This window comes from Akebia trifoliata, chromosome 5 (assembly GCF_017979445.1).
Source record: "Akebia trifoliata isolate Shusen 1 chromosome 5, ASM1797944v1, whole genome shotgun sequence".
Lineage (NCBI taxonomy): Eukaryota > Viridiplantae > Streptophyta > Magnoliopsida > Ranunculales > Lardizabalaceae > Akebia > Akebia trifoliata.
In genome coordinates this window covers 32,862,226-32,885,081 of record NC_141379.1, presented here as the reverse complement: position 1 = coordinate 32,885,081, position 22,856 = coordinate 32,862,226, and the positions used below count along the sequence as shown (strand labels likewise).

Below are 22,856 nucleotides of genomic sequence, written 5' to 3'. Positions count from 1 at the left end.
CAATATCTATGAAGATATTTTAGATTAAGAATTATAGATGATTAGTATCTTTACAATAAGTTATTTTTTATATCTTGGTTGATGAAATCTCCATAAATATAGTAAGGCTTAGGTAACGATCATCCAAGAATTCCCAATAAAATAAGATTTTTCACAATTTCTCAAATTTATTCTCTTTTAGATTATTTTTACTGTTCCTTGATCAAGGTTGCCTTTTTTCCCATTCAATCTATTTTAATTATTGATTCATAGCTTCAAGATTTTGCGTGTGTTGTGCGATGAGTCGATGGTTTGGTGAACCCAATTTAGTTTTCCTCTGTTTCATATGGAAAAGAGACTACAAGCAGCTTTCCTCTTTCCCCTCACATTTTGAAGTTGACAAAAGGTTGAAGTCTGACTGAGGTCTTCATTTTATTCACTCTTTCTTCATCATTCTCCTCTTTGGGAGTTTCACCTCTCCTGTTGGTGCAAGTTGTCCCAATCTCCTTTTTCTTTTAACACACCAATCCATATGTAAACGACCATTAATTTCAAAAAGATTGGTGTGTTGTTTGTAAAGACGACCCCACATCATGGTTTTTAAACTCGGTATCTTGTCTCGTCATGTTTAGCTCCGATATCGAGTTGTCTTGGACGAGTTTTCCGATACATTTGAGACATCTTGTGAGATAAATGAAAAAATTAAATGTGACTTGTAAATCTTGATCAAAAAATGACTTTGTGAGTTGGTCTCATTTAGCTCTGATATCGAGTTAACTCAAGTGATACGTTTCGGTCTTGGACGAGTTTAAAAATCATGCCCCACATGCAATCACTGAGATTTTCCTTTATCTTGTCCATTTGTAGTTTGATATATTTTTTTAAAAGCCCATCAAAATAACAGTCATATTAAAATGATTATCTAACTTTATTTAATATTTTAAGATTGGTTTATCAAGACCCAAAAAAGCTGAGAGGACATGGGTGGTAACATTAGTTTTGGATTTTTAATTCCAATTCTAGAATTAAATTTTTGCCAATAATTTCATTGTAATAGTTTTATATTTTGATTCGAATTTAAAAATGATAATCTCACAATCAGAATCATAAATCAGTTAAAATAAAAAAAAATGTTGTAAGACCCATTTTTTGTGAGTTAAGTCTATCTCTCTGGTTAAGATGATATTTTTGTGTTAATGAGTTATATGTTATTTTATATCACACCCATAGAACAAAGGTCAACCAGCGATTTTAGATTATAAAATCAATTTGAAAAAATAATGTGATCAAACAAGGTTTTGAAAATTCAGTGTGACCATCGAAAATCAAAATTGAATAATTCAAACCGAATGCTTACACTTGCGCAATGTTCTTACTCCTATATATTATCCCATTTGTAGGAAAAATACAAAGACGATATTGAATAATCCAAATTATACAATAAATCACCTTCATTAATATTACTAACCACATAAAAACAATTGATATTAAAATATTTAACTAAAGGAGTGCAAAAAAAAAAAAAAAAAAATCCTAGGTCAACTCGTATTTGCACTGGGTAAAGTTTTAAAATGTAATATTTATTTGACTTACACCCATGGTTTTAAAACTCGTTTTGACATCGTGTCAATGAATGAGACCGAGTCGTTATGAACAAGATTTTTGATACATTTGAGTCATCTCCTTCAACAATGAGAAAAATGCACCATAATTTTAAATCTCATCTGAAATGTTTGACTTGTCTATCCATCTCCTTGATGGATGATACAAAAACATATTGGACATGTCATCTCAGTCCTGGATCATATTTAAAACCATGCTTACACTTGTCCCTGCCCCTCCCCATGCCCACTGTTCCATATCAAAGTAGTCATCTTAGTTTGAACTTTGGAAGTCAAGTCAAATTTGTACGCGTTATCTATCCACCTGGATATTTTAATAAAAAATAATGTAATTGGAAAAAGTGCTGATAATAATACATAATTTATTAAAAAAAACAAAAAAAGAAAAAAGAAAAAGATAATTTCTCTCTCCAGCCCATAGTGAAAATAAAAAGAAACTTTCATATCGATTCACCGTATGATATTTAAAATCATGATCCGACGAAATGGGATTGTAGAGAATAAAATTATATGAATTTTTAAAAAAAAAATAATAATAATAAAATTATTTTTTATTATTAAATTTTATTTTTAAATGTGGGTGTTTGGTAGTCATCCATTTTATACATTATGGATCAAATTTAAAAAATAATATTTTTTTTAATTTTAAAAATATAAATATTTTCATGAAATCTAGATGTCTGTGTTGTTGGATTGTTAATGTGAGTCAACGATTCTTTTTAAGATTTAAAATCTAAAAAAATAAATATGTGGGCAAAACGGGAAAATGAGAGAAATTTTTATTTTTATTTTTTAAAAAGTGTGCTTCTAGATCAACATGTGTCAACTCCGTCCACCAAAAATCCATTGTATTATTAGCAGACTCTTGAAAAAAAGCTGTCATCGTTGACTTCAGACTTGGACTTGCATCTTCATAATCTACTAAAAAGAGTGGATCGAATGCGCCCAGGGTGGAGGATTGAAACCCTCCTCCCACACCCTAATACACATCAAGTAAGTTGTAATCTAAGGAAATTTTTAAAAGGAGATATTTTTAGGCGCTACTATGACTTACGTGGTGTGTAGCAGGGTGTGGGAGGTCCTCCTCCTTGGGTGCATGAGATCCAGACTCCACTGAAAAAAAACTATTATAAAAGGAAATGGCCATCCACTAATCTCCATCACATTCCCTCACAATAAGTTAAAAACAATGCATTGCACATCACCTTCAATGGCTTCTTCTCTTCGATTCCTTCTCGTCTCTACTTTTCTCTTCTTTTTTGTTTGTGTCTCCAACTCTCAGCCTTCTTTTCGACCCAATGCACTAGTCCTCCCAGTCTCCAAAGATGCTTCTACCCTTCAATATCTGACCCATATCAATCAAAGAACCCCATTAGTCCCCATAAGCGTCGTCGTTGACCTCGGTGGCCAATTTCTATGGGTCGATTGTGAGCAAGGATACGTATCATCTTCATACCTCCCAACCCGATGTCGCTCAGCCCAATGCTCTCTTGCCAAGGCGGAGGGATGTTATCGGTGCTTCTCAAGACCTAAGCCAGGGTGTAGCAATGACACATGTGTTCTCCTCCTTGACAACACTGTGACCCATACCTTCACTGTTAGTGATCTTGCACAAGATGTTGTGTCAATGCAATCGACGGATGGGTCGAACCCAGGTCCCAATGTTTCGGTCCCTCGTTTTCTCTTTACCTGTGGCTCAACATTTCTCTTAGAAGGACTTGCTAGTGGTGTCAAGGGTATGGCAGGGCTCGGTCGCACTCGAATTGCTTTACCTTCGCAATTTGCTTCCTCCTTTAGTTTCCATAGAAAATTCGCTATTTGCCTTACGTCTTCGCCTTCAAATGGTGTCATATTCTTCGGGGATGGTCCATATAAGATGCTCCCCAATATCGACATATCAGCACCACTTGCGTATACACCGCTAATCATTAACCCTGTGAGCACTGCAACGGCTTTCTCAATAGGTACCCCATCATCCGAATATTTCATTGGAGTGAAACAAATCAAGATCAATGAGAAAAATCTATTGCTGAACACATCGTTGCTATCCATCGATAGAAATGGATTTGGAGGAACGAAAATCAGCACGATTAATCCTTACACCGTCATGGAAACCTCTATCTACAATGATCTCACTAATGCTTTCATCAAAGAGGCTAAAAAAATGAAACTCAATAGGGTGGCAGCCGTGGCACCATTTGGGGTCTGTTTTAGCACTAGGAACATTTTTAGTACGCGAGTCGGGCCAGCCGTGCCAACTATTGACCTTGTATTGCAGAATGAGAGCGTGTTTTGGAGGATTTTCGGGGCAAATTCAATGGTGCAAGTTAGTGATGATGTGTTGTGTCTGGGATTTGTCGATGGAGGTTCGAACCCCAGAACTTCAATCGTTATCGGTGGATATCAGTTGGAGGACAACCTTTTGCAATTCGATCTTGCAACATCGCAGCTTGGGTTCAGTTCATCACTGCTGTTCATGCAAACAACATGTGCCAACTTCAATTTCACCTCCAATGCCTAGAGGAACTTTAAATTAATTAAGACTCTTAAATATGAGATATTATGTTTTTTTTTTAATATCATAAATGTGAGTGAGTAATCATTTGTGATGGCATCCTACTCTTGGTCGAATTTGAAACTTATATCAGTAATGTTAATGTGAAGCATTTACTCATGTAAGATTTTATATGTGTTAAGAGGGCAGGTGATTTTTTAGTCTCTTTTTTTTATTATATGTCCCAAGGGGTCCCCAATTTATTATGTGTACACCAATTTTACATTATATTATAACATTTTAACTAATGAACTTATATAATACACCAAACAAGTATATAGATTATAGACCCACCAATTAGTCCCCCCTCCCCTCGTATTCTCTCTTCTTTTCACTTCTCTCACTTCAATTGCTCTCCCTCTCTTTGTACTACTTGCACAATAAGTCATGTTTGAGAGTGAACATATGTGGTGCAATGCAGAACAACAGAACACTGTTAATGCCAACATTTAGCTTTATTTAAATTTTTTAGTATTAATTCTTATGATAAAAAGTTGGCGTGGAACTATAATTTCACAGAAAGGCTGCACTCATGGTTTCGAATAGGACATATTGTTGTAAAGGAATTTTTTTGTTTTGTTTTGTTGGAAAGTCTTCTACTCTACTATTCAAGACCAAGGGCATCATCATAGCCTTCTTCTTCTACATGGTGTTTTTTAATTTTACCTTCATATTAATTGTCTTCAAGTGTAGAATATTTTAGCTTCAATACTTCGATTAAACAAACTTAAATTGTATAAATACAAGGGTTTTGCACGTGAAGAATTATGCGACCTAATCAAAGCGGGATATCTATTCCACGAACTAGAATTCTCTTCATGTGGCAAGTTTGGGACCAATTGCTCTTGATCACATGCATGCACAAAGAAAATGGTAATGTGGTTGTGTTTATTAGCGGCAATGGAATTCATGGACAAGATTGGATTATATATGAACTAACAAATTTAAAGTTTAAATTAGACCACTTAGATTTGTAAAAAGACAAATGATAAAATAATGCACTAAAACTAACATTGTTTGTATGCGGTTGATGTGGCAATTGCACAGATCCGTAGATCTTTTTCCTTGAGTATCCCGAAGAAAAAGATCTATGGTTCTTTGCACTTGCCACATCAACTGCGTACAGACTTGGTCAGTTTACCACTACTCTTGTAAAAATGCTTAGGCATTATCAGGGAGCAATCCTCTGTAGCCCTCTGTAGTGCATATCAATGTTTGAGGGTGTGCCACGCCATCAAGATGATTGTATCCAATCGTTAAAATATAGGAGTTTGGTGACCATCCATTTTCAAACACTTGGTTAAGGAAAAAAAAAGTTGTTTTTGACAATTTCTTTTTTCAAATTTGATCTAAACAATGAATCCAAGAGGCTTGTGTTGTTATTTTCCTTGAATATGGTAGAGCAAGAGTTATAGAGAACTACAGGAGAAATGGGCTATAGAGGATCTGCTCCCCATTATCAACTATTAGGATGATGATTATCACTAAGTCCTAAAGCAGTGGTATTTTGTGGTTATCCTTAACATGATGCACATTTACAATTGGGTTGTTCTACTTGCAATCACCATTTTTTACTTAGTGTACCCACGTAACTTCTTTATTTTATTTTTTTTATCCCAGTAAGTTGGACTTGAACCCATGCTTAAAACGGGTCTTGTACGGGCTGGATATGTGTCTACCCATATCCAGATTTTTTATTCAAGGTCTTCGACTCATATCCTAGTAATTCAAATCATATTTAATTTTTTTTATTTTCGTTAAACCCATGTCCGAATCCAATCCGAATTAATTGATTCGAGTCGGTCGATCGGATAATTTCAAACTATTTCAAAGTAATTTATAAAAAATGTAATTTAAATATAACTTGAACTTAAGACCTCTTTCCTTTTGAAGAGAAATTTTAATCAATACACTTAATACTCATTTGTTGATGAATGATAGATTAAAAATATAAAAAAATATTATATACAATATACAAAATAATATATCATTCAGATATAGGAATGGATACGTATCCGACTCGGGTCAAGGGACATCAACCCATATCCGAATTAAAATGCGACTCATATTTTAATTCAGATATGTTAGAAGGAATCAAACCCGCTAAAAATCGAATTTGGATCACTCGAATTTTGGATAAAATCCAACCCATTTTAAATCCTAAATTGACGACATCAAAGTTGTTTTTGCAATGTGCCAAACTAATTGAGCCATGAGTCTAAGCCAAAGTGCATCCACTTTCTTCTATGCACCCCCACCCAAAAATGTGTTTTAAGTGGGACGATTGAGCATGGTAGGTGCAAATATCCATGCCCTTCCCAATATTGGTGGGCCTCTTCTTTTTAACGTTATATGCACGACTTCAAAGGTAGACTTTAAAAAATATATATATATTTAACGTCAATTTGCTCACCTCCTCTCCTATAGTAACTTTTTAATTATTTAATTTCGATTTATGTACATTAAAGTAGTGGGGGTATTTTCGTAGTTGGAAAATAATGATGACCACTGCCCGTAAAGTTTGGAATCGACCTTGGTGGCCAGTACTTACGGGTTGATTGTGACGAAGGGTAACGTTACATCTTCGCAACTTCCTTCATGTTGTAGCTCAGCCCAATGTTCTCTTGCCAAGTGGGGTAGCACATATGATGGCTGTGTCGTAGCCCATAGGCCACGGTGCAACAACAATACGTGTGCTCTCCTACCTGACAGCACCGTGACCCACGTCGCCACTAATGGAGAGCTTGTACAAGATGTTGTTCCAATCCAATCGAACCCAGGTCCTAATGTTAAGGTTGGTTATTTCCTATTGAGCTGTACCTCAACATTCCTCTTAGATGGACTTGCTAGAGGTGTCAAGGGCATGGCAGGTCTCGGCCGCAATCCCATTGCATTACCTTCCCAATTTGCATCCTCCTTTAGATTCCCTCGAAAATTTGCAATGTGCCTTACACCTTTAACATCAAATGGGGTCATATGTGATGCGTTCCAATATTGACATAACAAAATCACTTCAATACACCCCACTAATCATAAATAGTGTGAGTACCGCATCGGCTTACTCAGTGGTTGACCCATCCGCCGAATATTTCATTAAGGTGAAACAAATCAAGATCAACGAGAAGAACCAATCATTCAATACATCGTTGTTATCTATCCCCAAAAATGGATTTGTAGGAATGAAGATCAGCACCATCGATCCTTACACTGTTATGGAATCCTCTATCTCCAATGATTTCACTAAGATTTTCATCAAAGAAGCTAAAAAAAATGAATCTCATTAGGGTGGCAGCCATGGCACCATTTGGGGTCTGTTTTGGCTCTAAGAACATTATTAGTACATGAGCGGGCAAGCGGTGCCAACCATCGATCTTGTCTTGCATAGTAAGAGAGTTATTTGAAGGATTTTCGAAACAAATTCAATGGTGCAAGTTAGTGATCATGTGTTGTGTTTAGGATTTATTGATGGATGTGTGAATCCTAGGACTTCGATTGCTATCAGTGGGTATAAGTTGGAGAATAATCTTTTACAATTCGATATGCCGAGGTCAGGGCTTGGGTTCAATTCGCCATTGTTTTTCATGTTGGAAAAAATCTGTTTTTTCCAGGTTTTTGTGACCGAGTGGGTTTATTCGAGCTACGATTTAAGTGAGTCCCACAATTTATTTGAGGCGGGACCACTTGAAAACTTATTCTTCTTATTGAAGAGAATAATTTCATGTATTTAGTTGTTAAAAATCACTTTTGGGTGAATGAGAAATCAACTTCAAACAATCCTTACTAGCCATGATTTGTTGTATGTGGATTGTAGAACTGTTGAGTTTATTAGTAAAACTCTTTAATCCCACATCGAATAGGAATAAAAAAATTGTCTAATTCTTATATAGAACTTCTCATATCACTTAAGTGAATGTGAGAGAGAAACTTAGATAAGCTCACGCATGCGCACAAGGGGCCCATAAGCTGAAGAAGGATTTCGACAATTTGGCTTCATGTGAATGCGCGCGACAAGTCCTTTTGTTAATTTTCGTGTTGGGCTTGGGCTTAAATCCAAATTTTCTTTTGAAGGGGCATACCCCTTAATTCCTATTACTGTCTTATCAAGACACCTTTTGATTTCCATGGGTGCCTGTTCCTCCAGTTAGTACACTTCCTTTAGTTTTGAGTGTCTCTTAAGAGATACCTTTCCTTTTTCAAGATATATTATGTCTCTTAGAACCTTCTTTTTCAAGAGACACCTTGTCTCTTAATATTTTATAAATATATCATTTCGACTTTAGTTTTTTTAATTCAAATTTTTTTTCTCTTTTTTGTTGTTTAAACGTGTTTGCATTTTGATTTCTCGTCTGTATTATTTGAGAATACAAACTTAACGTTCCGTTTACTAGACGTGTAGATTGTAGTGCTACCTTTACACGTATGATCATTGTATCCTGAGAGACAATTGTTCATTAATCCGTGGGCACCAAGTTAGGGGAACAAAATTGTCTTAAGGACATTGTGTTCAACACAAGCCTCGGTCAAACTTTCTTTTCTTCGATTCTCGAGTATCTACCTGATAACAGTTCATAATAAAGACTCTGAATTATGAGATATTATGCAGTGTTGTTTATGTAGTCTTGGTAGTGTAAATAAATGGGAGAAGTGATCAGTTAAGATGGCTTCACCAACATTGCCAATTTTGATTTTTATATAATCAAGTTTATGATGCGTTTAATTTTATAAGGTTTTATGTTTATTATATTTCTCGAGGAGGCCAATGGTTAACTATAACATGTGATTGTTTGGCAAAAAATTTTGCTAAAATTCTTACTTGGAGATGTGTTGGTGTTCAAGAATGGGCAAACGTCCACAAGTGAAAAAATAAAAAAATAAAAGAGAATTTATATTAAAAATGAATTCCACTCTTTGATTGTAATAAGGAAAATACAAAGAAAAATAAAGATGAGAGAAAGCGAGATAGGTTTTTTAAAATGTGAATGCTTTCTTTTCACAATAGGAGCAGATCTTCTGTAGACTATTTTTCCTATAACTCTTATTCTACATTCCATAGAACATTACATTGAAAAAATAATAACTCATTCCTCTTGTTCTCATGGTTTTGATTTGAAAAAATAAATATCATTTTTTTTTCTCTAATAATCAAGTGTTTAAAAATGGGAGGTTCAGTGACCTCCTAAATTTAAATGATTAGATGTAACCGTCGTGATTATGTAGTTGTTAAACATCAAGTTGGACCCACAACTCATGCCATAGTTCAGAACTTTTATCTGGGAACTGTAGCTCAACCTCTACCATTGATAATAACTACAGAGGACTACGAAAAAAAAAAATGGGAAACTTTGTACACATTACACACAAGCATGTCAAGAGTTTGAAAACACAAGTGGGTGGAGCTAGAATTTTATTGTAATGGGGGCAAATTATAATTAATGGTACAATTGAAAAGCTTGAATATGAATAGTTTTGAGGAGAAATTCAAAGATTTTTTATTGAAAATTGAAGAAAAAGTTATTTAGGTATTTTCCAATTAGTCTATGAGAGAAGGCTCAATCAAGAGATAATGTCATCTTCAAAAATTGTAAGGGGGGGGGGGGGGGGGGATAATTGGAGGGAGGTGATGAGGTGGGGGCAAATAAAGATGGAGATGAGTGAATGGAGGCAAATGAGACATGTATTTAGTTGAAAATATAGGACTGTCTCAAAGTTCTATGAGGGCAATTGCCCCTCACAAACTCCTTACTAACTCCACTCCGGCAAGTGGTATCTCAAAAATTAATCAAAACATGAAATCACCCTACAAATTATTATGTGAGGATGAATACAATAGCATTTACGTCATTTCTTATTAATCTCTCAAAGAATACCACAATCCAGATGAACACATCTTATCTCTTATCAAGCCAAAGACAAGAGGGTAAATATTAATGTAGACGTAAAAACCCAAAAGGTATGTCCCTGTAACCCTTGAAAATCAACTTTAGATGCATACTTGCATTCAGTAATTGTTCATTAAATGGTTTCAGCCCGTTGATTTTAGCAAATACCTTTATTATCTATGAGGAGTGGTATTTTGACATCTCTTGAAGTTTGAAAAACACTTTGCTTACTTTACTAGTTAGTCTGGAACGTTACCTAGCCGCCCAATGCAGCTGGCATCCAAAACCATGAGCTGGTCGCCGGATGTATATCAAAACAAAATTTAAGAACTTAAAAAAAATATTATATATATATATATAATATGTGGCGTTCGAAGGCCTAAAGAAAATCGAATATTGTGCCAAACATTTTTTAAAATAGGGGTTAGAAGTTTCGGAATAGGGCTGATTTTTTGTAAGGATGATCTCTATGGTGAAGAGATCATCCTCATAAAAAATCAGTTCATTCCAAAATTTCTAATCCTAATATAATAGTTAAAGAATCGTGGACCATCCAATTTTTGTAAATCACTTTTGATGGGGTTAAAAGTTTTGGAATGGATTTATTTTTTGTGAGGATGATCTCTATCTACATGATAGAGATCATCATTACAAAACATCAATTCATTAAGAAACTTTTAACTCATATATTGAAAAAAATGTTTGTCACAATGTTTGGCTCTCTTTCCTATATATAAATTTCACGCATAAATTTAAATTTTAAATTTTAAATTTCGATGACATTACATTTACAACACTTTGGATTATGCCCAAAATAGATTATTATTATTATTTTTTTATTTTTTTATTTTTTTATTTTTTTTAATGTGAGTTCTTCCATGAAATCTTGAGCTTTTAATGTTAGATTGCCAATATGGTAATCCATGTGGTCCAATGACCCACTAAGTCAGGTTAGACTTACTCTGGAGGCTTTAGCAAACTCTATCATAGTTAGGAGTGAATTTACATTAAGGGTAGTGGAGGCACTTGCCCTCTCTCAAGAATTTTCAAAGTCTATTAAGATAAATGAGTTATTACGATAGATAATAGCAACGAATAAGAAAATCCGTTGTTATTACCCCCACAATTTTTTTTCCTCTATTTATTGCCTCCACAAATTTTTTATTTTTGTTTTGATTATTCTTGACTAGTCCTAATCATAGTCCAATCCGTGTATGACTTAAAATGGGTTGAATCCAAGTTGGATACGAGACTATCCCTATTCTGACTCAAAATTTGTATATAGATTTGAATCTGGCTTGAATCCTATTACATAAAATTATATTGGATTCAGTTTAGCATTATAATCACTTTATTTTATAAAAAATAAAGTTATATTACAGTAGTAGAAATGATATTTTTAACCTAAAAACATATTTTCAATGCAACACATCATCTGGACCTAGGGGTATATATAGGGATGGGTCCATATGCACCCGGGTTCCATCTCCAGACATCAAACCACATTCAATCTATTTATTTTTCAAACCCATGAAATTCAAATTTAATATCTGACCCACTTTATGCAATAAATCCGTACATGAACATTAACGTATCCACGCGTATTAGAAAATAAATTTTCACCTATCTTTGTTTAAATTTGACCTTATCCAAAGGGGCGGCTGTAGTCAAGATTGGGAGGTTTTGACCAAAAAAAAAAAAGTATATATATAGTAGTAGTGATCTCTAGCCAAAACCACACCATCTCTTCTCCCATCGGTTTCCTTCTTTCAATGGCTTCTTCTCTTCAACTCTTGTTTCTTCTCTGTCTCTCTCTCATCTCTTTCTCTCATTCTCAAACATCCTTCAAACCTAAAGCACTCATCCTTCCTGTCACCAAAGATGCCCCCACCCTCCAATATGTCACTACCATCAATCAAAGAACACCTCTTATTCCCATAAAACTCGTCGTCGACCTCAGTGGGCATTTTGTATGGGTCGATTGTGATTCCGGTTATGTGTCATCGTCGTACCGTCCAACCCGATGTCACTCGGCCCAGTGCTCGGCCGCCAATGCCCATTCTTTTTGTACCGAATGCAATAACATTCCTTCACCAGGGTGCAATAACAATTCATGCAGTCTCTCTCCTCAAAATGGTGTCACCGAATACATCACGGGCGGAGATGTTTCCCAAGATGTCGTCGCTCTTCATTCCACCGATGGATCTAAACCTGGTCCTATCGTCACCATCCCTCGCTTCATTTTCTCTTGTACTGCTGATTTCCTCGTAGAAGGCCTTGCCAATGGTGCTAAAGGTATTGCGGGACTTGGGAAAACCCGAATTGCATTGCCATCACAACTAGCATCTACATTTAACTTTCGTCGTAAATTTGCCATTTGTCTATCCCCCTCAACCGTGTCCCCCGGTGTCATCTTTTTCGGTGATGGGCCCTACGTGTTTCTTCCCCATATCGACATTTCAAAGTCGCTTACTTACACTAAGTTGATCAATAATCCTGTAAGTACAAATGGTGTGGCTTTACGAGGTGAACCCTCATTTGAATACTTCATTGGTGTGTCATCGATTGAAATCAATGGTAAACATGTATTGTTGAATTCATCCTTGTTATCTATTGGTAAAAATGGTGTTGGTGGAACGAAATTCAGTACAGTTGCTCCTTATTCTATTTTGGAGACCTCAATATATAAAGCTTTCACAGAAGCTTTCATCATTGAAGCCAAATCTATGAAAATTAATAGGGTGGCATCTGTGGCTCCTTTCGAGACATGCTTCAGCTCAAAGAACATCGGTAGTACTCGTGGGGGACCTGCTGTGCCCACGATCGATCTTGTCTTGCAGAGTAAGAATGTTTTTTGGAGGATATTGGGGTCGAATTCAATGGTGAAGGTGAAGGATGATGTAATGTGTCTTGGGTTCGTAGACGCGAAGTCAGTCCCTGAAGTTGCCATGAATCCGAAAGCTTCGATTGTAATTGGGGGACATCAGTTGGAGAACAATCTTGTACAGATTGATCTAGCTTCTTCAAGGGTTGGATTCAGCTCTTCACTATTGAACTTGCAGACGACTTGTTCAAACTTCAACTTCAAATCAAATACCTAGATCATAGATGATCAAATGTGGTCTTTCTCTCTTTTTTTTGTTGTTGTAATAATTGTAACAATAAATGGATGCCCGACACTCACTTGTGTTGGGCCTCACCAACTGTTTATGTTTTATTTTGTACCTAATACTTCAGAAAAATAATGTAATTTCCCTTGTTATACAATCTTAATTTATGTCTTAGAAAAAAAAATGTGTCAGAAACTGATTAAATTGAGCTTGAAATTACAGAAGAAGCTACTGAGACCACGCTCTCTTAGTAGAGAACTTATTGTTATTAATTAATGACTAAAATACTTTCAAAATTCTTTTAGGATATTAAATTACTAATAAAAACTAAACCATTTAATATAATTATAAAATTTATATAGAAATTGTTTCCTAAAACGAAATTTCTAAATATTGGAACCATGACTCTTATTGAAGTAATTCTTATCTGATGGTTGATCCAAAAATATTCTAGAAGAAGTTAAGTTGGACAATCTAGCTATTGCATTTGTCCAAAAATCAAGATTGGCACACCAATCAAGCTGATTTTAGGTGTGGGTGCACCAAGGGATGGGGGCAAAATGTCATTTGGTCAGTTACCATGCAATGTTTTGGGCTTGTGTGGATACATTAATTTAATTACTGTGAGGAGGATTCAATGGTTCTGACCTCAACTCAGAACCCAATGGCTAAAAATCACTGACCGAACTGATTTTCTTTGTAGGTCTGTCAGTGGACCCCCAAAAGAGTGTGCCACATAGGGATCATTGAGGAACCAGTCGAGCCCATCAATGAAAGGAACCAGTCCAACCCATGGACCCTCCCATGGATACCACTTGAACATGATTTTAAATGTCCAAGACCGAGATGACTCATCAGATATGTCTCGATATTGTCCACCAACGATATGAATAGACAAGTCAAACGTATGGGACAAGATTTAAAATCACAGCTTATTTTTGTTATTATTGAACAAGACGACTTAAATATATCGGAATACTGTCCGAAACTACTCAATCTCGTTCATGGACAAGACATCAAAACTAGTTTTAAAACCATGTTCATGAATGATCTTAATAAGGGATAACATGCATATATAATAATGTCTTGGTGCCCTTCTTTAATTTGCCAATTTAAAAGGCCAGAGAAAGCTTGCATAGCTAAGCCAAACCGCCAAATTACAGATTTATTACAAGCATTAACATTATAGATTGTAGAAATAATAATTAAATAATTAAATAATGGGTCTTATTAGAAAAAAAAAAAACAAACAAAGCCAATTAAGTCAAAGCCCTGGTGTAAACTTGAAGTTGCTGCATGTTGTCCTAGCAAAGAACAAGGAAGAACTAAACCCTAAACTTGACTCTTCAAGATCAAACAAGAGGAAATTATTTTCCATCTGGAATGAACTAATTATAACGGCTTGTTCAGCTCTCTCCCCACCATCCATGAATGCTAAACATGCCACATTGTTGCTAGCTGCATCGAATTTGCTCCGATTGTTGTCTATTACCATATTATGAATTCTCGTCCAATGAATCGTCATTAATGGAGCTACTTGGGTGGAAACGTAAGGGGTTTGCACAAGGATCAAAATTTTCTGGGTTTTTCTTGAATAATTCAAACATGGAGAAAAGAAAGAGAAGATTGTCCTCTTTTTTTTTTTTTTTTTCTTGTGAGAGAAGAACCTTGAATCCATAAGATTTAAAAAAAAAAAAAAAAAAGGGTAATAGATGAGATGGTTGTGATTGTAGTTCATTTAATTAAGAGTCGTGTTGGAGTGACTTCAAGATTATACCTCAAATTGTATATCCTGACGTGAAAGTGTATAGGAACCATAGATGCTTTTGAATCATATCTTGATAAAAATCATTTAGGGTTCCTCCACACTTTAATGTTAGGATGTGTGATATGAGATACAATCTTGAGATCACTTCAGCATTATTCTTTAATTAATCTAATAAATTTTACATTTACCCTGATTAAGTCAAAGGAAATGCCCTTTGAAGATTTTGTCAGTTGAGGTGGGTGGAAATCTCACATGGTATGATAAAATGACACACATTCACATCTTTTGACTTTGAAGATGAGAGAACCTTCTAGGATTTAGGTGTAGCTGCACTCCCCAAGTAAACTTGTTTCACGGCAAAACCTTTCAAAATTTTAAAACAAAACTTTGTTAATGATGGTGCATTGGATGTTATACGTAGAGAAACCCTTATCTTTCCTAAGATAGTGAGGAAAAAGGAACTTACTAAGAATCAGCCACCCTCTGAGATGTGTAAATAAGACCTTGAGATTTGTTGCATATCTTGAGGGCTTGTTTTATGTATCTCAAGGTATTTTTGACGGTGGATAAGGGTTAGTAAGACTTTTTTTCCGCACTGTTTTTCGTAAGGCTGGTCAGACTCAATGTTATATGGGCCCATTATTTTTTCATCATAAAATTAAAATGATTTGATGTGACAGCCGCCGCTAAACATAAGAAATCTATTATTTAAGTATTTTTGAACAAATATATATATAAGAAAATGCTGAAATGACAAACTATTTATTACGATTCTCACAAGTCTGACGTGCGATGTGCACATAACCATAGATGTGTTTCCTCATGATATGAGTTAAAATCATCTATGGTTATGTATGCATGTTCACGTCAGAATTGAGAGAATCACACTAAATCCTGTGTCACCCCAGCATTTTATATATCATTTTATATATTGATATTATATATCAATATCATTTAAAAACTTGAATTTTGATTGAAAAATAATGAGAATTAGAAGTTGTTAATTGAATGTTTATCTTTTTCAAAAATTAAAATAGCTTGAATGAATTATGCTATCCATAAAAAAGTATGTATAGCTCTATACACATCAGCAATGTGTGAGTGGATGTAAATTTTCATGTCACTTCTGCATTTTCCAACAGTTTGAATATGTAACACTCAAATGGTCCTCCAATAGAAATGATTTGCTCTCCTCCAAACTTTGATCTCTACCTATAGATATAGATCTGTTGTTATTGGATTCAAAATTTGATCTATTGTGATTCATTAACTTCAAATCCAAATCGATAATTTATATTTCATTTTATAATCTACCAAATCAATTCCAGCTCAATCCAGTTGGGATAATAATGCAATAAAATGTAAGAAGAAAATACATAAATTATACAATATGTTTTGTGTATCAACCGGGGGGGCATGTCTAACGTGGATGTGTCAGATCCATAGATATTTTTCATCAAGTGAGATCTTGATGAAATCACACTATGTGAAAATACCAAAATATCGACGGTCCAAAACCGTCGAATTATGGATCAATTCGACAGTCCCGACCGTCGAACGGGGCTATCGAAATTTTTCTTGTCGAAAAAAAATTCGACGGCTAAAAACCATAGAATTTTTCATAAATTCGACAGTTATAAGCCGTCGAATAAACTATTTTCGACAGCTATAAGCCGTCGAATAAAATATTTTCGACGGTTTAAGACCGTCGAATCTGGGTTCTTACCATATTTTCGACGGTTTAAGACCGTCGAATCTGGGTTCTTACCATATTTTCGACAATCAAAACTTTTATGTGACAAAATGCTTTTGTTTTCAACCTTTACCTGTGAAAAAAATCACACATTTATATCTACATCAACATTCACATTCCATCCCGTCTATTCACATCCGATCCACACCAATTTGCATTCAAATTATAATATAAAGAATAATAAGATTTAAAAAAAAATTACTTATATTTATTGGAAGAATTCCTGAGATCATATTCAAATACATCAATGTAATGAAGTCTTACAAAAAAAAAGAATAAAATAAAATAAATCCACTAGATATGAAGAGGACATGAAATTCAGAGGGATTGTATAGTTTCGGAAGAGGACGGGCATGAGATATGAAGAGAAAGAAGGCTGCTGTGAAGATGCCACTGATGGTGGCTTGGATGTCACCAAGCTTGAGGCAATTTAGGCCAAGTATCTTGAACTCCTGCCCTGTCGGATTATAGCAGTGGTGGGAGCCACAGACACATGCTTTGCAGTGAAAGGAGATGCCATTGACGCATCACCAAGCTTAACAATAGGAGCGGCACGACCATCGCTTTCCTCATTCATCTCATCCATGAGCTTCTTTAGCTTCTGCTGTTGTTTCTCTACATGGGACTGAGAAAGCATAATAACAATATATTATTATTATTCATTTTTTTTCTGGATTAGTGTAAAAATCTTCAAAAAAAAAAAAAAAAAAAAAAAGCAATGCTCTGTGTGAATCCTACCTTATTACAATGCAAGCACAAGGCGACATGCTCAGACCAGAATTTACTAGTCACATGCATGGATGCTCACACCCAATAATAATGTCTAAGCTTATCAGGCTTGTGGGGGGTCAATTGCCTACACTTGGTAACAATGGTTGATAGAGTGCCATCGAGGCTACATTTTAGTTACCTGAAGTGCCATGAAGCGGCTCTATTTTGGAAATGAGAGCATCAACAATAACTTCTACATTTCCTCGGTTCTAATCTTCTTTTATTCTCTATGCATTACATTCAAAGGGTGTATAAGAAAAAAAAATACCTGCTTCAAAGCCCCAACATCATTGGTTCCATCTCCACACATCAATGTAATCCTTCCAACTGTTTTGAAAGTGGTCATGAGTAGTTCCTTCTGCTCAGGAGCGACCCTTGCAAAAACCTGAAATCATTGTGGTTGCGGGGGACAACAAAACCACAAGATATATGTGTCAGTGTTGGCCAAGTTGCCCACTTAAGTTTTCAGGGTGAGGGTAGTTGTCGTTACCTGTGGAATAATGAACTTTCCCGTAAGCAGACAGACAGCAGGCAATGTACAATATGCAAGAAGAGGAATGGCAGTTATTAGGTAAATGGTGGTGTTGATGTATGCGAATCTCTCCAGCCATTTCAGCCTGCCACCATAACCATACCAGATGGGGCAATGCCGACTAAGAATCCTGTAAGAATATCTTCTGTGACAGACCCATAGATCCATCCTATCTGCATAGTCCACCATGGTTTATTAGAAATGCAAGAAGAGAAATTTGTTTAGGAGGGGGAAGAGTAATCAAAAGGGGCACAAGGTTCTCTAAATGCTCCAAAAATAACAATTATCAACAGCTTATAGACCACCATGGTTCATAACACCGGGTACTTCAAAAGTAAGAAGGCTAAGAAATTAGAAAATTTCATGTTGGTATGAAGGGAAAAAAACTGTTTTGCTGTGATTATATGCTTGATCAATGTCAACAGCTAATAAAACTTGCCCAGCTCATAAAACCAAGGAGTTTCTCATGCTTTTGAGAGAAATATGGAGGAGCTGCACCTACAATCGGAAAGGACAGATAGAAAATAAAACATCAAACAAGAGAAACCATCATACCTCTCTTCCCCAGTCTGACTTGTCCTCATACCCACAGCTGATAACATGGATGGCTTCTTTAAGAAGAGTCTCAGGAGTTGCTGAATGAGGAACACCACCATTTTCCATGAGTGTAGATGCAACAAAAACAGCTGATTGACCAAACCTTTTCTCCAAGCTCATCTGTGACATTAGCAGTGACTTCTCATCATCAAATCCAATACCTAATTTTTATACACAGAAAGACAAAGACAAAGACGGTTAGTGCAACATCCCAATTGCAGTGCATAAAGGATACAAGTCAACATAACTAAGCTATGAATACAAGTGTGAGCCAGTATGAAATAGCTTCTCCATATAAACTAAATGTTTCAGGAACATGAAGAAGCATCAAGTGTATGAAAATTTTCTTGTTCGATCAGATTTGAAAGTGAGCTTTACAGTACACTTTAAAGTTTCGAATTACACTTAAGTAATAAGGAATTACATGCAATCTCATTAAAGAAATGTTTTGATTGTTTTATAGGTAACAATTAATTTACATTTTTGTAAAAATTTATATCCAAGGAATGAGATTTTCAAAATGCAGCATGAACATATGCATCACAACATGAAAAGCATCAGATACTTAAGGCTAAAGAAAAAGCATAAATATGTGAAAAGTTGATACATGTTCCTTCTTTTTCTGTGTTTTCCAATTAGCTTCCACCAAATCAGACCCACCCTTTGGAAAAGAAAATAACAGCTCAAACACATTTCCAGAATTAATTGGATATAAATCTTCAGAACCGAAATTTCAAAAAATAAACAACCCAAAAGGAGATTAAAAGGGGGTGGGGGTGGGTGCAGATGAATGAATACACTGAGAAAGAGAAATGAGAGCTGTATAACAGCAAATTAAGTCATTTATGTTCTTGATTCAGTTCTGTATTCATAATCAAAAAAGAAAATCATTTATGTAGGCTTAATACCTTGTCTGGATGATGTCTGAGAGCTGCTCTGCGATAGGCCTTCTTGATGTCTGCTGCCGTGGCAGATGGTTCAATTCCTCTGCATTGAAATTTATAAAGAGCAAACGGTATATCATAAGACCATTCTCACTCAGCAAAATAAAAAGAAATGAGACGCCAAAAACAAAACTTTCAAAAGGATAATGATGAACAGCGAAGACTGCAACAGACCACCCTAATTTTAGGCTGCTCTTGCACGAACAAAAAATCATTTTTTCTTCAATACCATGATTTCCTTTAATTGCTTTACTTATTGCATTACGGTTCCCAGTACTGGTTGTCTACAACTATGAATGTCCACAATTTTTTTGTGTAGGCAACAGATTTTAATGATAAAGAAACAAAAAAGGAAACAGCAGCCAAGGTGGGCCATCTTACAAGAAGCAAAACACAACCAAAACAAAATATACAAGACGCTCATCCATAGTCAAGGAATTCAATTTAACAGAAATACTTACAAAATCAGATACATATTCAAGGGAATTTCTTTTTTGGCTTCTTTTTCCACTGTGGAAAGTCGCAAACGAGCTTTTCTTAGATCATTCACAGTGCTAGCTGAACTAGCTAATATGTGAGACTCGTTGGTCTTATCCTCTGGTTGCTTTTTAAGAAAAGAGATAAGTATCTGAAGATCACTTGTTCCTGTAGTCTCTAATCATCTCATGTAAAGTAGCTCTTCTAGAAACAGCCTACAAAATATAAGGGCAAACGTATTACTAAACTTAATGCTTTTATTTCAGATGCAATAGAAAAGAAACTAATTTCAACATTAAAGAGGCAACCCTAGAAACTTGGGTGGCATCAGATTGCCAGTAAGAACAGGGGAAATAATGATGAAAACGGTAGAGTAAAAGGGGGGATTGGAATATGGGCCTCATGCCATTGGTTCATTAACAGCAAATTCGTACTGCACAAGTCCTAATTCTTCTAGAGGACATCAAACTTACAAGCTCTTCTCTAGAAATAAATCATCCTTCAATGAAGATCTAACTCACAAGTCCTTTAAACTCAAATTAATCCTCCAACAAGTGAACTTAGGTCTGACCAATTTGACAGGTTTTTGCCTCAATCACTGGTTTTGATTAGTCTTAAATTTAATATCTTAACTAGATTATTGAAATTTGAGGGACAAGGACTAATACCTTGGGATATCTCATACCCATATTGTCTAAGCAGACGAAAGCGAAGTGCTATGCCATGGAGACTCTCCTCCGCTCCATCATTATTGTTCTCGGTAGCTATGACATCCAGCATTCTCTTGAAGTCCTTGAACAGGTACCCCAATCCTAGTCTTCCAATTTCATCGATCAGCTCCAGCCGATCTAACAGTCCCACATCTTCAGCATTGATCATACACCTTATATCCTCCACCTTCTTGGCTCTTCTCTCATACATCTCCATCTGTGGAATTAAGGGTAGCTAGAATCAGTACAGTATGATCATTATGGATGTTTGGTTGGTAGTTAGCTGATCGTCTAGAAACCATTCGAACACATGTTTGAGTGATAGGAAGGCATAACTCTGTTATCATTATGGATCCCTCATTGTTGCTGCTGCTGCTGCCACCCCAACCAATCTGCCTTCCCAAGTAACTTCTCGGATATAGTGAAAATACCTCCAAATTTACTGCAAGCACAGAAAATACCTCCAAATCCACAAGTGTTTTGAGACCGGTAGCCTGGGTTCAGTGAGAAGTGAATACCAATCAGGTGAGCATACATCAAACTCATTCTATTAGTCCAATAGGCATATCAATATATAACTCATTGTAATTCAGTTTCAACTTAGGAAAATCTAAAACAGAATTGAGATTTATGAAAATTACCTCATGCCTATCAAAATACACGACAATGGCTCCTAGGCCATCTAATCACCTCACCACAAAGAATATCAAGTAAAGTCCCTTGGGGTCCAGCTCTATCCATTAGCTCAGCCGAAGAATCAATGATCTCATCGATACAAATTGAATAATACTCCATATCTGGCTTCTCAGGATCTACTAGTGCTCCTTTGGCGTAGACCACATTCCTTCTAAAGTTCATCAATAAGCATACCTTACCATTATTCAATGATGGTAATGGTTCTGATATTGGTTCTTTACCTCCTCGCCTATTAGGAATTATGGAATCTGATGTCGCCTATTAGAATTAAATGAAGAATTAAATGAAGAATCTCTAAAGCTAAAATGAAGAATCGCTAAAGCTAAAATATTTTTACATCTTACCTGAATAGAAGGACCTCCAACTTCAAATGTAAATGATTTTTTCTTCTTGTGCTTGTTCTTCTTCTTCTTCTTTTTCTTCTTCTTATCTTTCATTAGTGCATGAACTAGTTGAGTTAAGTTAACCATGTCTTTTTCAAATTTATTCGTATAATTCCGACTTTGAATTGTATAACGTAATGAAGTCTTTGAAACTCCGCCTCCCATACCTCTTACTCTGCCTTTTCCATCTTTCCCAAACACCTATGCATAACTACAATTAATATAATGTATGAAAATAAAATATCAAAATTAAATAATATAAGTCATACATACAATGGAAATAGGATCATGGTCGATATCTTTATGGGCAAAGTTAGGATCTTCTTTAATAAGATTGTTTAATTGACCCTACAAAATAATGAAAACATTAAGATGATAAATAATTTTTTCAAAAATAAAAATAAAAAATTTAATCAAAAAAATGACATCACTTACAAGAGATTTAGCCAACTCAGGAGTGAGAGCACTACCATCACTCCTCGTATGACTATCGATGAAAAGCTCTGTTCTTGTAGGTTGCCGACCATCCGTCTTATATTTTTTCTATATAGATAAAAAATGTGCCACATCAAAAAATGCATACAATCTTAAAAGCAATACAAATTAATGAACATTTGAAATAGAGTATGTAAATTAATAATTAAATTAATACTTACCATTTCTTCTGCCTTTTTTGCTATACCCTTTCTACCTGTTGTGTGCGGAGTTTTATTTTGCTTACGAAGCTTTTTCATTTTCTCACATTTTTCTTGGTCAGCCAATGTTGATTTTAAATCAACAAACTTCTCTCAATCATCCTGTTTGATCCATCTACTTTTGGGCTTATTCATCTTTCGTTCTGCATCAGTATTACCAACTTTGCAATATTCCTTCCCCAATCGATATTTCCAATCTCTCCATGCATGACCGGCTTTCTGTAGGCAAAACTTCTTGTAGTCTTCAGAAATGTCATAACGGGACTGTCAAAATATAAACAAATAAATCAATTCTAATATAATGAAAATATTCATCATTATTGCAACTAATCAATAGAATATTTAAACTACCTGGAGAAGACGCCAAATAAGTTCAAGCAACTCCG

The 22,856-nt window shown here is 35.3% G+C and overlaps 2 protein-coding genes and 2 pseudogenes across 3 annotated transcripts; 3 read left to right on the top strand and 1 right to left on the bottom strand.

Annotated features, from left to right (window-relative positions):
* The first annotated feature begins 2,776 nt into the window (after positions 1-2,776).
* Positions 2,777-4,381, top strand: LOC147402326 (putative aspartic proteinase GIP2). The gene has a single exon (XM_086441629.1). The coding sequence runs from the start codon at positions 2,791-2,793 to the stop codon at positions 4,120-4,122; it is 1,332 nt and encodes a 443-aa protein (XP_086297755.1). The 5' UTR covers positions 2,777-2,790; the 3' UTR covers positions 4,123-4,381.
* Positions 4,382-6,666: 2,285 nt separating this feature from the next.
* LOC147402325 (putative aspartic proteinase GIP2 pseudogene) lies at positions 6,667-7,883 on the top strand (annotated as a pseudogene).
* A 3,888-nt stretch (positions 7,884-11,771) lies between these two features.
* On the top strand, positions 11,772-13,307 carry LOC147402324 (putative aspartic proteinase GIP2 pseudogene; annotated as a pseudogene).
* Positions 13,308-16,962: 3,655 nt separating this feature from the next.
* LOC147402323 (putative manganese-transporting ATPase PDR2) lies at positions 16,963-21,802 on the bottom strand. 2 transcript variants are annotated; one of them, XM_086443936.1, is made up of 4 exons: positions 21,033-21,802; positions 20,655-20,913; positions 17,705-17,821; positions 16,963-17,290 (listed from the first exon to the last, which is right to left on the bottom strand). In XM_086443936.1, exons 2-4 carry the CDS (start codon positions 20,673-20,675, stop codon positions 17,096-17,098), a joined length of 333 nt encoding a protein of 110 aa, XP_086300062.1. In that variant the 5' UTR covers positions 20,676-20,913; positions 21,033-21,802; the 3' UTR covers positions 16,963-17,095. The 2 variants fall into 2 exon arrangements, with proteins under 2 accessions (XP_086300062.1, XP_086300061.1); XM_086443935.1 differs by lacking the exons at positions 20,655-20,913; positions 21,033-21,802 and adding exons at positions 17,927-18,141; positions 18,524-18,907.
* Between the last annotated feature and the right edge of the window lie 1,054 nt (positions 21,803-22,856).

Bases quoted from the DNA above. Each gene is read 5' to 3' on its own strand.
- LOC147402326 (XM_086441629.1), top strand. From the start codon at position 2,791: ATGCATTGCACATCACCTTCAATGGCTTCTTCTCTTCGATTCCTTCTC.
- LOC147402323 (XM_086443935.1), bottom strand. From the start codon at position 18,136: ATGGATCTATGGGTCTGTCACAGAAGATATTCTTACAGGATTCTTAGT. The intron at 17,822-17,926 runs GTAACGACAACT...CAATGATTTCAG, and splicing joins GAAAGTTCATTATTCCACAG to GTTTTTGCAAGGGTCGCTCC. The intron at 17,291-17,704 runs GTATTTTTTTTT...ATGCTTTCTCAG, and splicing joins ATGTTGGGGCTTTGAAGCAG to TCCCATGTAGAGAAACAACA.